This window comes from Pelodiscus sinensis, chromosome 23 (genome assembly GCF_052426305.1).
Source record: "Pelodiscus sinensis isolate ZL-2025 chromosome 23, ASM5242630v1, whole genome shotgun sequence".
NCBI classification, from domain to species: Eukaryota; Metazoa; Chordata; order Testudines; family Trionychidae; genus Pelodiscus; species Pelodiscus sinensis.
Genome location: NC_143074.1, coordinates 22,290,504 through 22,307,808, shown reverse-complemented (window position 1 = coordinate 22,307,808; position 17,305 = coordinate 22,290,504). Strand labels below are relative to the sequence as shown.

General features: G+C 51.4%; 1 protein-coding gene across 5 annotated transcripts in view; it reads right to left on the bottom strand.

Annotated features, from left to right (window-relative positions):
- Positions 1-17,305, bottom strand: part of KCNT1 (potassium sodium-activated channel subfamily T member 1) — a 234,670-nt gene that overhangs the window by 198,198 nt on the left and 19,167 nt on the right. For 3 of the 5 annotated variants that reach the window (XM_075905514.2, XM_089772975.1, XM_089772974.1), the window contains exons 2-3: positions 11,603-11,699; positions 7,475-7,645 (exon numbers count right to left, since the gene is read on the bottom strand). In XM_075905514.2, the coding sequence (XP_075761629.2) occupies positions 7,475-7,645; positions 11,603-11,699 (268 nt within the window). The remainder of the gene's footprint in view (positions 1-7,474; positions 7,646-11,602; positions 11,700-17,305) is intronic. The other 2 variants (XM_075905515.2, XM_075905518.2) reach the window with 1 other exon arrangement.

Genomic DNA, 17,305 nt, shown 5'->3' with positions numbered 1-17,305 from the left:
GTCCAAGATAGAGTGTCCACATTAATGGAGCCTGTCACAGACTAATTTCGATGCTTCCCTGTAGTGAGCACACGCTATTTTGAATTTGTTAAATCGGGAGTTAAGTCAAATTTAGTAATTTTGAAATAGTTATTGTAGCATCTGCAGGCCCTAACTCAGAGGAGACTCTGCTATGCCAGCCACATTAACAATCCCAACTCTGATCTAAACAGATGGACAAAGGGAAAGCACAGACAGATTTTTCTAAAAATGGGTCTTAAATTTTGTCTCAGAGCCACCCTGTGCCAAACCAATTCAGCTGCTGGCATCACCTTCTCCCTGCACCCACAATAGCGTGGTTACTTTGACTCCTCCTTGGGTGCCCTTAGTGTTACTTACACCGAAACAGGCAATGGGTAAATTTTAGAAGGTCCTTGACCACGTGGCTGCTGTCACCATTACAGTGACAGCCCCGCCGAGGAATTCGGTTACAACACAGCTGCACTCAGATATCCCGCAGGGCCCATAAAGAGAACATAATGCTGCCATTCAAAGCTCATCCGGTAAAGGCTTCATCCCATCCCATCAGAAATTGCCTTTGCATCTTTGAAAGGATATTAAACCTAAAGTTACAGCTGGACTAACTCTAAGAGTATGTCTACACAGCAAAGTTATTTCGAAATAACTTTCCTAGAGTCTACACAAGCCAACTGCTATTTCAAAATTAATGTGAAATAGCGGAGGGCTTATTTTGAAATTGGTAAACCTCATTCCACAAGGAATAGCACCAATTTCGAAATTGCTATTTCAAAATACGCACTGTGTAGACAAAATAAGTGCCTATTTTGAAATAGGGGGCCTCCAGCCCTTCCCAGGGTGCCCTGCTGGCTGCCCTGGCCACAAGGTAACTTCTGACCTGATGCCCTGCTGGAACCAGTCCCGGTTGGCCTTAAATGTGATTCAGCATCCAATCAGTGCAGACGTGCTATTTCGAAATAGCAAAAAGCTATTTCGAAATGCATTTTGTGTGTATACGCATTATTTCGAAAGAAGAGATTTCAAAATAACGCTGTAGTGTAGACATACCTAACTGCTTTGTGGTTTTCATTGTACTACCGGATGTCTTGGAAGCTTGTTCAGAAGACTTTGAAAACATTAAGAAATATGAGCCACTTCCCACTTCACTTAAGCTGGAAATATCAGGCGGTTTATTACTGCTCATCAAACTTGCTTAATTCTTTTCAGTATTAGTCCCTTGCTGGATTACTGTCAGCCTAAGGGCCTTCTCAAAAATGTAAAGATTGAGGAAAATATAATCCCATTAAGAAATGTTCCAAGTTTTCCTTTCCAGGGCTTTAAACTGCGACTGTTAGCTTTTTTTCAACCCCCTGGGTTTCCCTGTGAAATGCTACCCTTGACATTATTAAAAGCAACGGTGTCTCAATGCCCGCTCACTCATCCTTCTTTCCTCTAATTTTCCTCTCTGCCAGGTGACCTCCTACAGTTCCAACTTCTAATATGTGCAGCCTGTTATTGCTGATAAAATGCAGTGCTCAGAAACAGCTGGAAAGTCAACTTCAGTCTTAAGTGCAGGGATAGTTACAAGCAATGCTCTCAACATCTTTATGTTTCATTGCATGACAGCAGTTGAAAGCATGGGACCAGTTACTAAAGAACAGACCAGTTTTGGCTTAGAGGGAGTAGCGTCATTTTAATCTCACCCTGCGCGACATCTCCACTCTACAACAGTATTTTTCCATAAGAGGTAGGCGGCACAGTGTGATTTGACCTAACGCTGAAGTTCAAGAAAATATGATCTTACTGTTAATTCCAGGGGAGCCAACAGATAAGGTAGGAGGGGCCCTGGCTCCATTCTCCCAGAAGGGGTGGGCCTCAGGTAAAAGGAGCAGGCTGGGGGGCAGCGAGGCCTCAGTGCTGCAACCCCCACCAGCCTTCAGTGCTGCCTGGAGCATGTCACGGTTTAACACTTAGACCTGGTCTACGCTGGAGCGGAAGGTCATCCTAAGATACACAATTCCAGCTACGTCAATTACGTTGCTGCAGTCAAAATATCTTAAATGGCCATCCACACATCAGTGGGTCGACAGGAGCAAATGCTCCCATTAGCTTCCCTTGTTCCTTGTGAGGAGCAGCAGTATTGGTGCCGAGAGGGGCATCCTCTGAGTTTGATTTAGCACCTCTTCAAAAGACCTGCTAAATCAAACCCCGAAAGATCGATCACAGCATCGATCTTTCATGTAGTGTAGATGTGCCCTCAGTGACAAATGTAGAAGATGGAATGTGGATAATCCCAAGAAAGGAGGAGGAAAATGCATCACTAGCCCATTAACATGGAAGGACGAATAAGAAGCGTTTGTTTGTTGTTCAATTTCTCTGAGTACAGCTAATTCTTGGTTATACAGTGTTAGGAGAATCTCAGACTCAAAACAGAAGCTGCTGAAGTTTTATATAGATGACATTGCATACCTTCCACATATGAGCTGTTCCAAAAACCCTTGCATACCAAAAGGATTCTTGGTTGATAATTAGATTCAGAAAGAAACTACACTTAATCAAAGTGACATCCATTACTTCTTGTTACAGTAAAACGGGCCGTGTGGCTCCCGGCATTGATTTTCTGAAAATATCTGCAGACTGTTTAACTCGGGCAAAGATTGGGATCCTTCTGGACCTGCTTTCTAGACACCATTCGGATATGTTTGGTTTTTCCCACTCCCCCAGCTGTCAGCGCTGCCCAGGGTAAAACCGACAAAGCATGGAGTGTCACCAGGCAAACACGGAGAGAGGCAAATGCACAAAGATATTGAAAGCAGCTCTTGTAGCAGATGCCTGTATTTACCAATTCTGCAGATGTGCTTTCTCAGCTACCTTTCATCGGTAAGTATCAACTTCACTTTCGAACCAGCAACTTTCGTTGTAAATTCCCATCTTACATCAACAAAGGGTTGTTATGCTCAGTCTCTGCTCCTCTCCTCCAACACCTCAACCAGCCATCTCCTGCACACACACAGTCTTGCAATAGCATCTAGCACAGGATTCCCAGTACAGAGAAGTCCGAAGCCCGGTGCCAAGTTAGTTAGAAGGTGGCAAAACTTGAGCAACGAACAGCCCCCTCCCGATTTCACTTAAACATCGTTCATCGTTTGGCTCAAATACAAACAAAACTCACTGACGTGTTTTATTGCACCGCTTTATTGTATTCTGATTGCTTTGAACACCTGCATGGCAACACAGTGTCCTAAAAGAGAGGGCTCCACCCGATCAGAGTTGGGGACTGACCCAAAACCTGATAAGGTCAATGGAAGGGCCTTCATACAGCAACTAACCCAAAAAGGACATTTCTTCCCTGTTCCTGTTAGTGGTTAGTTTACACCCAGAAGCAGGGAGATTGTATCCTTTCTAAATGAAATTTAATCCTGTTTTATGTAATTGTGGATTTCCTTAGCCAGGTAGCATTTTATACATATATAAATATATATACACAGGTTAAACCTCTACAGTCCAGCACCCTCAGGGCCTGACCAGCACTGAAACAGAGAATTTGCCAAACTACGGAAGTCAATATTATCTAGCAGAATTACCAACACTTCCACTGCTTACTGGGCTCTTAGATGACATTTTGAGGTCGATTAGAGCTAAACAACAACACAGAACACTGAGAGCCAGGACTGGTGGCTGTAAACAAACTTTAGGGGACTGCGGGAAATTTGGCCACACCCATGATAAGTGGACATCCAGCTAACTAACATCATGCCAGTGCAATACCTTGTGGCAATGAGTTCCACAAATTGACTGTGAGTCATGTGAACAAGTATTTCCTTTGTTCCATTTTAAATCTGTTGCTTTTGGTTAAGTATTCCCTTGGCTCATGCAGGACAAGAAAGGATACATAGGAGCACCCAACTCTGTACTGATCATTATTTTCTCTGCTTCCATAATGTCTCTTCTTATTTGTCTCCTGCTTGATTTATCCCCTTCTGCTATCAAGGCATATTACAACTCTATTCTATTCTATTAATGTTCCAGTATTCCTGTTTGAAGGCTTATTGTCGAGTTTGTAACTTCACTCCCTGTCCCCAAAAAAACTCATTTTAAAAATAGGTGCAACGTTTGCTACCTTCCCATCTGGTAGCTGATTTCAATGAGAATTTGCATCTATTTGTTATCAACTTAGTTATTTCACTTGAAAGTTCCTGCAAAATTGCTAGATTAAATCTCTCCTCCTACTGCTCTTTAATTGAGCTACTTAATTATTTGCTCCGACACTTTCTCTTCTGGTGCCTCCTTCTCCTCTTTCTTACCTTAATCCACTGGTCTCCCCAACATAGTTGGTGGTGAAGATGGTTTAATAAGCCGCCACCCAAAAGAAATGCTTCTAGTAATGCAGAAAAATAATTACTGGCTTCCTTTCTATGGTAAAGTATCCATAATCCTTTCAAGTTGATGCTGCTTCACAGGCAAAAGTCTTTTAATAAAAAAAAAACTTAACACTCTAGGGGAGCTTGCAAAAACGGCAGATACTTCCGACGCTAATCCTTTTACTTTGCTCTTTTAAATAAATTAGGTATTTTTTTCACCGAGTGTTTGCTATTCACACACCAACTCGAAGACCGGGAATGTGGCCTGCATACATCATTATTTAAATTGTTCACAGTACCAAGTGCTGTTCTCATAGGGACTTTTCATCAGCTATAAAACACCACATTCCTGTCACAATTATATCAAAGCACTGCAAGGCAAACATTTGCACTGCTTGGTATTTATGACTAAGTGTAGAAATGCCAAAAATGTTTTCCCACTTTGCTCTGCTATTCTAACTCAGCTAAACATTAACCTCGTTTGGCTAATTTACTAGTCAAAGTTACCCTAGAGAGCTTGATTCATCTCCAACATACTATGATCATCAGTGCCTTGAAATGAATTTGGTGCCGCAGAGTAAAATTTTCAAAAGCATTCTGCCACAGATGCCAAGGAGAGCATTGATTTGACCCCTGGTGAACATGGATTGTTCACATGAGTAAGGATGGCCGGATGGCGCGCTATCAGAGAAGTTACACATTTCGAAATACAGCATGGATCAGTATTTCCAAGTTGAGGTGGGAAGCCAAACAACCAGACAGAACCAAAAGCCAAGGAATTAGAGACGTCTTGAGAAACAAAGTTAATACAGAAACCTTACTCACAAACTCACTTCTGAATCCAGACTAAAGCAGGGACAGACAAGAGAAAAGAATAACCACAAAATCTGCAGTGACTCAGAAACGAAAGAATTTCAAATCCATTGCAATTATTTACAGAGGAAAAACAGGAGAACTGCAATACTCATCCTTATGACAAAATCCCTGTCATACTTTTGAAATACAACTATTTTAGTGTGTGACAGTCTATTTACAATCCAGTTCCTGTTTTCCTGAATAAAGCCAACTCAATGGATATGATACACCAGTATCAGTTTTAAGTAGTGACTTTTAAGGGATTTGAGTTTCAAAACACTGCAAATCAAGCAGTATTCAATTTTGAGAATTGCCAGTTCTTCTTATGCAGCCATTATCTGATGGAAAGTGTTCAAATTGGTTATTTAAAATACCATTTGTGACTTATATCTATTATATCTATTTCCTTTGTGACCAAACAATAGTGTTATATATATAATTTGCAGGTTTGAAAGAAAGCTTAAAGAGTGTTAGAAAGAGATTTTAATTCTAGCTACACCCAGTTCTACATAATTATTCAAGAGTTATCCACCCAACAATGTAAAATTTGCTTCAGCATGGCAGGGATAGCTGCTTAGATTTTCAACTGACTTGTGGTTAGCAATCAGCCCCTCCCCCCAGCATGATAGCTTCTTGATTCTTGTCCCATGTCCACGTTGCACTGGAGGGCAACTCCTCATTCATGTATTTTAAGTGGTCTCCTGCAGGAGATCCCGGCCACTTCGTGGCTTTTCTTCGTGTTGATTTAGCTGTGCAGACCCGATAATACATCAGGGCAAAAGGGGAGGGAAAAGGCGCTTTCAAAGCCAACCCAACAGGCCACAGCCCAAGCCAAGAAACAAACACGACTGCAACATCCCCAGCAGCTCTCTGCCCGGCTCGGTTCCAGGGAGCATCCTGGCTGCGGACAGAGCCTCGGCCAGCGCTGTAACCTTACATGGATTGCAACTCGTCCTCCCGCTTGTCAAGAACCATGTGGCCTCCGGATCCTCACCCCGACAGGGAGCGGCCGAGGGAGCTCGCTCCAGGAACCTCGCGCTGCTCCCTGTGGACTCCCCCACCCCGAACCCCACTCCCAGCAAGCCACTGCAAAGAGGAGCCTCCCCCCCCGCCGCCAGCCGCTCTGCGGGGCTGCCCCGCCAGAGTCCCTATGAGAGGAGCGGCCGTCAGCACCCTGGAGAGCGCCCTGGGCTCAGCGGCCCGCCTGCAGCACCTCGGAGAGCGCCTAAGGGCCTCCCGCACACACAGACACCCCTCCGCACCCCCAGCCCATTGACCTTTGTCCATGCTCCCTCTGCCCCCCAGGGGCCGGCAGCACCCGCCCCTCCTCCCCCTCGGGAGCATCCAGTCCCACTCCCCCTGCCTGGGGCTAACACCCCCATTACCCCCCCGACCCCGGGGCTCACAGCTCCCCCCACGCCTGGGGCTAACACCCCCTTTACCTCCCCGACCCCGGGGCTCACAGCTCCCCCCACGCCTGGGGCTAACACCCCCTTTACCCCCTCCCCGTTCCCGGAGCTAACACCCCCTTCACACACCCCCCGCCTGGGGCTAACACCCCCTTTACGCCCCCGACCCCGGGGCTCACAGCCCCCCCCCCCACGCCTGGGGCTAACACCCCCTTTACCCCCTCCCCGTTCCCGGAGCTAACACCCCCTTCACACACCCCCCGCCTGGGGCTAACACCCCCTTTACGCCCCCGACCCCGGGGCTCACAGCCCCCCCCCCCCACGCCTGGGGCTAACACCCCCTTTACCCCCTCCCCGTTCCCGGAGCTAACACCCCCTTCACACACCCCCCGCCTGGGGCTAACACCCCCTTTACGCCCCCGACCCCGGGGCTCACACCCCCCCCCCCCCACGCCTGGGGCTAACACCCCCTTTACCCCCTCCCCGTTCCCGGAGCTAACACCCCCTTCACACACTCCCTTCACCCTCCTCCCCCACCCGGGGGCTAACATGACCGGCTCCCCGTGCCCTTTGTGCCACTCCTGGGCCCTGGAGCTAACACCCCCCCTATTGCATCCGGCCCTGGGGGCTGACACCTTTTCACCCCCTCTCCTCCGGCCCCGGGGATGACCCCCCCCCCCGCTCCCGCATGCCCTGGGACTGACACCTCCTGCCCTCGGACTGACCCTCCGCCCCCCACAGCCCGGGGCTGACACCTCCTGCCCTCGGACTGACCCTCCGCCCCCCACACCCCGGGGCTGACACCTCCTGCCCCCCGACCCTGGGACTGACGCCCCCCGGCCCGGGCCCTACCTGTCGTCGTTCTGGAAGGCCTGGTCCCCCAGCAGCAGGTCCCGGAACCGGTAGCGGGGCGGCAGGGGCAGCACCTCGGACTCCAGCTCGTTCATCTTCAGCGCGGCGATGTCCAGGATGACCCCGCTCCGGCCGCCGCCGCAGCCCCCGCAGCCGCCGGGCGACGCGAGCCTGCGGGCGAGAAGGGGAGGGATGGAGCCGGGCTGGAGCCGCCCCCCGTCGCTCCAGCCCGGGACCGCGCCACGCGCCTCCCCGGGGCAGCCGCGGGTAGGACTGGACTGGGGGGGGCGGGCGCGGGGCTCCCCAGCCGGGAACCGGCTCCCCAGCTATGACGGGGCGGCCGCTGCTCAAGTCTGGGGGGCCGAGCCCGCCCCTCGCCCGCCGGCACCGGGAGCAGGGCCGCGGAAGGACAAGCCCGGCACCGATCGGCGGCAGATCCAGGCAGCGCGCCGCCGGGAGGGACAGGAGGTGGGGACGGGGGGAGGGGGGCGCGGACACACACAGGTGCGCGGGGCCACCGGGCACCGCCTGCCCTGCCATCGCTCCAGCGGGAAAGGCTCACGCAGGAACCGGGCGGCTGGGTCCCTCCCGGGCCCGCCAGGAAAGGAGGCGAAGGGGGGGGGGGGGCGGAGGACGCTGCCATGCCTGACCCTGGGGGGAAGCTAGGGGGGTCAGCCCGAGTTCTGTTGCAGGTGCAGCACTCCAGGCACGGGGGTTAGCCAGTGCGGAGCAGCCGCTCTTCCCCTCGCCCTCCACAAGGTGAAAGGGAAAAAAAATCAACCACGATTTTTGTTAAAACAGCCTTAGGGATGATTTGAGGGGAATTCAACCGCTCTCCCAGCTGCCAGCCACTCCTCGCCTCACATGGCTTTTACCTACACCCAGCAGGCCCAGGCACTACAATGTTTAAGTCAAGCAAAAACTGTTCCTGGTTGGTTGGTTTCTTAAAATCATCTCTAGGATATGGACTCTCTCAGTCTACACTGAGGCCAAGCTACATGACACCATCCCTAGAAAACAGAGCTCCTGCAAATGTCACTCCATTCAGCAGAATCAAGGCCGGCCCTTTGGTACCCGCAGAGGGGAGCTCAAATGATGCCCCCATGCCTGCTCGCGTGGGCCAAAACTTGGAAAAGTCTGCATCCTCCAGCACAGCACTCCACCATCTCTGTGCATCTAGAGCAGAGAGAACACACATGAACCAGCAGCAGACACATTTTTCTACACTCTGGGTCCTAGTGATACCCCCCCTCCAGTCTGGCACCTGAGGCAGCCACCTCAGTTCACCTCATGGTAAGGCCGGCCATGAGAATCACTCCTTGCTCAAGAGGAACAAACTGGAGAAATGGTCTGAGGTGGAGTTTAAGGAGAAATGCAAAGTGCTCTGCTTAGGTAGGAAGGAACAATCCATGTCGCACATACCAAATGGGAAGTGACTGTCTGGGAAGGAGTCCTGCAGAAAGGGATCTAGGGGTCAGAGTGGACCACAAGCTAAATATAAGTCAACAGTGTGACACTGTTGCAAAAAAAGCAAACATGATTCTGGGAGGTATTCACAGGAGTGTTGTGAGGAAGACACAAGAAGTCATTCTTTCACTCTACTCGGCGCTGGTTAGGCCTTAACTGGAGTATTGTGTCCAGTTCTGGGCACCACATTTCAAAAAAAGATGGAGAAATTGGAGAGGGTCCAGACAAGAGCATGTAGGAATGCAATGACAGAACCTCAAGAGCATGATTGCAAATTAGCATCTACGACAAGACAGCTGATTTCCTGCAGGGATGGCTACCAGGCTGCAGAAATGCCCCCAAAGCCCTTCATGCCCTCTCACAGGTTCGTTTTACACCTGTAGTAACTCAGAATCCTCTACAATAACTTGCCAGTTTGCTCGGTTGTTGAACTTTATGCTACAGTTCTTAAGGCTGTGAAGGCATATATTTCGGCTGAAAGCAGCCCCCAAAATTTAATTGAACTCGCGAATCAGCACTTTAGATCAGCACCTTACTCACTGCAGTAACCACAGTGAGTCCTTAAAAAACAACGTCCGTGCCAATCTAGACACGCTTTTCCGCAAAAAATCCCCGATCGCCATTTTCACGATCAGGGCTTTTTTGCGGAAAACAAATCTCAGCTGTCTACACTGGCCCTTTTGCGCAAAAGGGACTTTTGCCTGAACGGGAGCAGAATAGTATTTCCGCAAGAAGCACTGATTTCTTACAGTAGGAAGTCAGTGCTTTTGCAGAAATTCAAGTGGCCAGTGTAGACAGCTGGCAAGTTTTTCCGGAAAAGCGGCTGATTTTCCGGAAAAACTGGCCAGTCTAGACACCGCCTTAGAGTATTTGCGCTAAATCTTGCCAGTCTAAACGTAGCAGCAGAGAATTTCCTGCCTCGAATGCCATTGAACAAGTTCCTGTTTAAAAGGCGGCTCCATTCCATTCCCTAGAGCAGGGGTGAGGAACCTAAGGCCCGGGGACCACATGTGGCCCCCAGCTTGCCTGGATCCATTCCCCAAGGCTCGGGGTTCCTCCCAGTATTAGGAAGGCCATGCTGATGCTCCAGCCCTCCTGCCATCCCTCCATGGAGCTGGAGCACACAAAATCTACTAGCCTGGCGCCCCCAAGACTCGGGTGTGCAAGGGGAATGTGGAGAATGTCTTTCTCCTTCTCCGTCGGGAGGTGCCTCAGGGTTTTTTTGGGGGGGTTCTCACTTGTGCATCCCCCGACTGGTTTTTTGGTGCATCAGCGGTCCCTAACCCGAAAAAGGTTTCCACCCCTGCCCTAGAGGGCATGCAAATTGTTAAGGCTCCAAGACCATACACACACACACACACACACACACACACACACACACACACACACACACACAGTGCCATGCCAAATGGGAGCTTTCCACTAGTGAATTTCCAGTGGGCTGACCCAAACCCCAGTCCTGCAATATTTCACACGCTTGAGCATTCCCCTGGAGTTCAACTGGGATATATGGTCGAGGGGGTTACTCACAGGGGGGCGTGCGTGTGTTTGCCACTCTGAGCCGGTGCAGAATTGTAACGCCTGCACTGAAAAGCAGCGGGTGCACAACTACAGGATGACCCTCAAATCTCTGGAGATCCGAAGCAGCTTTGCCGGTCAGTCGCACGCAGACTCTGTCTCTGACCTAAACTCACATGAGATCAGATACACAGAGGGCTACGGAGCACTGAGCTGGCCGAAATGGTTTTGAGCTGACTGACAAGTACAAAACCTGCAGTGTGTAGACACAGACCTTTTACTTTAAAAGCTGACTTCTTTTTTTAAATCAGTTCTTTTAAACCTTCCCTTTGTCCCCTGTAATCACTCTTGGCCTGGGGTTTCCTACGTCAACACTGTAAAACAAAGCAAATATTTACCACTGACCTACATGGAAAGCTGTAAGCCAATGCAATGACAATGCAGGTGTATAAATACCTCCGGAAACTCAGATGTGTGTGTGTGTGTGTGCGTGTGCGTGTGCGTGTGCGTGTGCGTGTGCGTGTGCGTGTGAGAGAGAGAGAATCTACCTGAGGAGCTACATTTTGAATGCCTTCGTTTCAATCCTTGCATGTGAAAATACAAGGAAGATTAATATTTCCCCTACACGTGACTTACATATTTGTTCTAGTTTTACTTGAAGGCCAGGAAAAGGTGCTCTCTGTGTGTCTCTCTTGCACACACTGCATTGAGAAAAATCTCGCTACGTTGCGACTTTCAAGCTTTGTGCATCTCACTCGTGGAAACCATGCTAGTAACACAACATAAGAGCTTTCTAGACCCAAGATTAACCCTGTCACAGCCCATTCCATAACATTCATCAGAATAGGGAATGTATAGTGCCAGTTGCAGCACAAAGTTAGCAATTTCAAGAAGTTGGGATGTCAAAAATAGTCAGACGACATTCCCAGTGACAGGAATTGTAAACCCAAAGTACCACAGACAAGAACATTGTGTAGCCTACTAGACAAACAGCAGTGGAAAACAACCTAACACGATTTATTGCTATTTAGTTTCAATCCTTGCTTCCAGAGCCATGTGCAAGTTAGAATTCATGCGGCATGCAGTGGAACCAGCTATAACAACATCTCTTAATGAGACACTGTAATTGTGCTCTGAACTTACACTGTCTGTTTACTCCCCAGCAGCGCGGTGCTCACAACAGACGCGGGGAAACCGTGCAGCTTGAAGTCTTGGGAGCAGGGAGATGGCTGGATTGAAGCTAATGTGATCAGAGAGAAATTAATTTGTTTTATTGGAGAGCTGGAGCTAGATACGGTCAGTCATGCTCTTGTATTCGTAAACAAGGATGATCTTTTGGAGTCTGATTTACGAGGAAGCTGACTACTGCGCTGGCCTTGGGTTTCTTCAATAAAATGTCTCATGTGTGGGCTGGCAGAATCCTGCTCTTCTCTTATTGCATGTGAATACTGGGACACACACAGCAGCGAGGCTGCTGACTATACCATCCTCAGGGACCGACGTACAAAAGCGCGGTCACCCACACGTCTGCTAACGGGGGAGATGAGAGAGGTCTATAAAATCACGACTGGTGTGGAAAAAGTGAATAAGGAAAAGTGATTTAGTTATTCCCACAATATACGAACTAGAAGTCACCAAATGAAATTAATAGGCAGCAGGTTTAAAACCAACAAAAGGAAGGTTGTTTTCACTCAGTGCACAGTCAACCTGTGGAACTCCTTGCCAGAGGATGTGGTAAAGGCTAGAATTTTAACAGGGTTCAAAAAAGATCTAGATAGCCATTGATGGACCTAACCTTCATGAATCTATTAGCCAAGATGGGTAGGAATGGTGTCCCTAGCCTCTGTTTCTCTGGAAATGGGTGACAGGGGAGGGATCACATGAGGATTACCTGTTGTGATCCCTCCCTCTGGAGCATCTGGTATTGGCTGCTGAAGGCAGACTGGGTTAGATGGACCTTTGGTCTGACCCAAAATGGCCATTCTTATGTTCTTAATGTGATATGCCATCATGTGCCAGCAACGCTCCTCTGCCATGGACATCAGACAAACCCGACTGTCTCTACGCAAAAGAATAAATGGGCACAAATCAGACATCAAGGCTATGTCTAGACTACATCCCTTTCTCGTAAAAGGGATGTAAATTAGACCTATCGCAATTGCTAATGAAGCGGGGATTTAAATCTCCCCTGCTTCATTAGCATAAAAATGGCTGCCGCTTTTTTTCCCACACGGAGCTTTGCCAGTCTAGACGCTGATCTTGCGGAAAATAAAGCCTTCTCCGAAAGATCCCTTATCCCTCTATGAAATAAGGGATCTTTCGGAAAAGGCTTTATTTTCCGCAAGATCAATGTCTAGACTGGCGCTTTTTTCTGACAAAGCTCCACACGGAAAAAAAGCGGCAGCCATTTTTATGCAAATGAAGCGGGGGAGATTTAAATCCCCGCTTCATTAGCAATTGCGATAGGTCTAATTTACATCCCTTTTACGAAAAAGGGATGTAGTCCAGACGTAGCTCAAGAGCGGAAACATGCTCTCCCACCGGTGTTTGTACTTCCACCTCCCTGGACACACAGTTACAAACTTGAAAGCTGCCGTTCTTAAGCATAAAAATGTCAAAACCAGGCTGCCATGTGATACTGCGGAACAATTCCCATGCACATTTGACACTATCAGAATGGGTCCAATGCAGCTGGGTGCTATTGTCAAAGCAGCACAGAGCCTGTCAGGACCCGTCTGTGCTCAGACAGCTGTTTTAAATACATTTTAAAAGCCACTGATTCTTTGGCGGTGGGGGGAGAAGGGCGGCACAGGGGAGATTTTTGATCTAGGTCAGGGCTGGGTGACCAGCAGCCTGGGGGTCACATGCAGCCCATGCGGGTGCTGCGTTTGGCTCACAAGACATTTTGTTTTCTACTGCCCCGCATGCAGGGTTGCCAGATTCCACGGGGTTCCGCTAGGGACGGTAAGAAGCGTACGATTCGCTCTGCGGGGGGTCGACAAAGCACTGGCCACCCACCCGATTCGTCGATAAGGGATAGCGCTGCAAGCACTCAGCCCCAGGTCGCGCCGGGCGACCCTGCTGCAGCTCTGCATGCCAAGTAATTTAGGAGCCGGCAGGCAGGCAGCCTGGCTCAATCGGGGAGCTCCATGCATGTTATTGCAGAGCCGCAGCAGGCGGTAATTCCTGGGACCTGGTGCAAGCTGGGACAGAGCCAGGTCTGCCGGCCAGCCCACTAACAAATTTACCGGGCAGAACCATTGGGGAGCAGAGGGAGAAGGTTGCGCATAGCCAGCAGCATTAATCAAGAAGCACCTGCTGATCAGTGAATCGTTTCGCCGGCTACCCGGCTCACTTCTGGGCTCCACCGGGCAAGACACCGAGTGGAGCAGAAAGCGCCTCTTAGGACTGGCCCCCTCCCCAAGCACCGGGGGCAAATGGAGCAGAGGATGTCACCTCCTTCTAATAACACCCTGGGCTTCACCCCAAGGCAGCTGCCTAGCTAACCCGCTGCACTGATCCTATTCAGATTGGGAACGTCGAGGAACCGTGCCCATGTTGCGCCCAGCACTGGGGCTGAACCGGCCTGATCTCCCTGGGGCAGCAGGTACCACGGGCGAGAGGTTCTGCTCCGTCTCCCCTCCCCCTGCTGCCATCCAAGAAGTCTGGGTGCATCCCACAGAAAGGGAGCCCCCCCTCAAACGCTCTCTCAATCCTCCAGTCCAGCCCTCCTTGGCCAAAGCAGCACCGCTGCCTTTGGCTTCCTTCCACCCTGCGGGCTAGAAAGCCAGAGCAAGCTGGGGCGCGGGGGAGGGGGTCTGTTGTCACCCTGTAATGTCCGGCTGTAGCCTACAGAGACAGGGCGAGTCAGCGTGAGTGATGGCAGAGCAGCTGAGGTGTCCGTGCTTGGAGCCAGACGGCTTGGCCTCTCTCCCTGCTGACGGCAGACGCGTGTCTGTGTCTGCGGCACACAGCGCGGCTGTGGTTGGATTTGCCGGGCGGCCAGGCGAGGCGCTTACCTGCTCGGCACAACAGGCGCCTTCCTCAGACGACGGCCCCGTGGGGTAGGGTGTGAGGGGGTCGCTTCCCAGTCACTAAGTGCCCTTCCGGTGGCGTCCCAGGTCCCAGGAGCTGCTGAAACTCCAGGGCCAGGTGTCCAAATTCCCTCCGACGGCAGGAGCATGTTCTCCAGACTGCCCGGCACGTGTGGCAAGCGGCCTGCGCAGGCCTCAGCCCTACTGAGCGCACGGAGCAGCCCCCTCGGGGGTTCAGCGGCACCTGGCCCTCTCCTTGCCCCACGCAGAGCATCGCCTTCACGGGAGAGGCACCATCCCGGGGGGCTCTCTCAAAGTGGCCAAACCGGGCTTTAGAACACACCGACTTCTCTTAGGAGCACCGCATGCACACGCACACACCGCTTTCACACGCACGCACACGCACACACCGCTTTCACACACGCACGCACCGCTTTCACACGCACGCACACACACACACACACACACACACACCGCTTTCACACACGCACGCACCGCTTTCACACGCACGCACACACACACACACCGCTTTCACACACGCACACACACGCACACACCGCTTTCACACACGCACACACACGCACGCACCGCTTTCACACACGCACGCACCGCTTTCACACGCACACACACGCACACTCCGCTTTCACACGCACGCACACACACACACACACCGCTTTCACACGCACGCACGCACCGCTTTCACACGCACACACACGCACACACCGCTTTCACATGCACGCACACACACACACCGCTTTCACATGCACGCACACACACACACCGCTTTCACACACACACACACACACACCGCTTTCACACACACAGTGCTTTCACACACGCACACACCGTGTTTTCGTGCACACGCACACACACTCACACCGCTTTCACACACAGACACACATGCACACCGTTTTCATACACACACACCCCACTTTCACACACACACCCCACTTTCACACACACACCCCACTTTCACACACACCATTTTCACTCAATGGGCCATGGAAAGTTGAATTTGCAGTGCCGATGCCCATCTTCCACCTTCGTCTTCTCAGAAGGAAATGCTGGGCTGACCTCTGAGGCAGGGCCTCCTTTCAAGGCTCGGATGCCCTGTTGCTGGCCTCACATCGCCCCTCACAGCCAAGGCCTTTCCAGATGGCTTCTCCGACTGCCCCCGGCTGTGGTGGCCCTCCCCACACTCGGACTTCTCCTGGTGGTTTGCTCTTGGCCCCCGTTTCAGCCAACGTCTTCCCTCGACTAACGGCCCCTCAGGTTTTTCTTTTCCGGCCGACAGCGGCCAAGCCAGCGGGACCAGCGATCACGCAGGCCGCTCTGATGGATTCTCCATCCCCTTTCCCCGCCTGGTCTTTGTTCCCAACCTCTTTCGTTCGGAAAGGCTGGGTCTTGCGGTCAATGCACAGGCCTGAGCTCAAGTGATTCGCGGTCAGACTCCAGTGCGAGCGCGGTGGAAATCAATTCTCTCCCTGGATCGCAATCCCACCCCATCTCCAACATGCTCCTGCTCTATCCTATGCGGTGTTTGTGGGGCGCACCCGTGTTGCAGCCAAGGGACCAGCAACCTGCGAGCGCCTCCTCCCAGAGTCACACCGACTCGCCAATCCTCACACACGTGGCCTGGTTTTTCGAAGAATCCGAGCAACGCCGGCGCCTCTTCACGTCACTAGAGACGCGTCTTGGTGCACTAAACCAGGCCAGTCTGGGACTTACTGGAGCGGCTTCCTTCTCGGTCTCTCTTCTCCTCAGCATCCCTCGCTTTCCACCGAGCCCTCGCTCTCCAGGGGCTGGGCTCTCAAAAAGTCGTGATTGGCCCTGGCCTCTCTGTTGAACGACGAACTACTCAGGAAATTCCACCCCCCCCCCCCCCCTTCATGTTCTATAGGTCTGAAACAATACGTATAAGTCAGCATCCTTCCCGGCTTCTCCTCCCACAGCTCGTATGGTTACTTGGTTACAGTTGCTTTCCCCCTTCCTTTTGCGTGACGGCCCTGTGGGGGGGGTCTCTCGGGGGCCAAGTGCGTAGGGTGAAACACGCTCCTTCGCCATTGAGGCTGGGAACGAGACAGCGCTCTCCTCCTGTGCCAGTGATGCACATTTTCGAAAACCAGCCATGCAGGCTCTGGGCACTGAATGAAGCCATGGGCAGGCATGCCAGAAGACGGGGGCGGGGGGGGGGCTGCAGCCCAAACAAGAAAGGGGTGGGGGGGGCAGAGACGCTCAGGAAACACCCCCCCCCCACACACACACACCCCAAACTCATGAATGGAAGAGCCATGTGTAAAAGCTGGACGTGCCCTTTGGGCAGCTATCGCTTAGCTGCTCTTGCACATTATCTAGAAAGACACTGACCTTGGCAGCTTTCTGGGGTTGCTGTTTCCACAGGGATCATGATGCAACGGGCAATTCTGGACTGTGCTTTTGGGCGCAAAGAGGCCTCCTCCGTCCTGGTCTTGGCGGGACATGTCCTTCCACCTCGCCTTTCACGGCTCGGAATGCAAACGCCAGTCTCCACGCATGCTGAGCAACTCCTGTCACTGTCTGCAAGCCGGCGGGAGGCTCCGAGTTTCTCTGGGAGCTGGCCCCCAACACTGGCCCCCTAGAGCGGTCCCACAACACACCGGAGCACTGGGATTCATTCCATACTCTTTGCACCGCTGCCTGGTTCCTGTGCCAGGCAGGGCTTTCTTACACGACAGGTGCAGCTGTTTGGGGGGGGGAGAGGAAGAAATTGATTCGTCCCTGCCAGTTTCCCCGTGGAGATCCAGAGTTCACCTCTTCTCCCCTCACCCAGCAA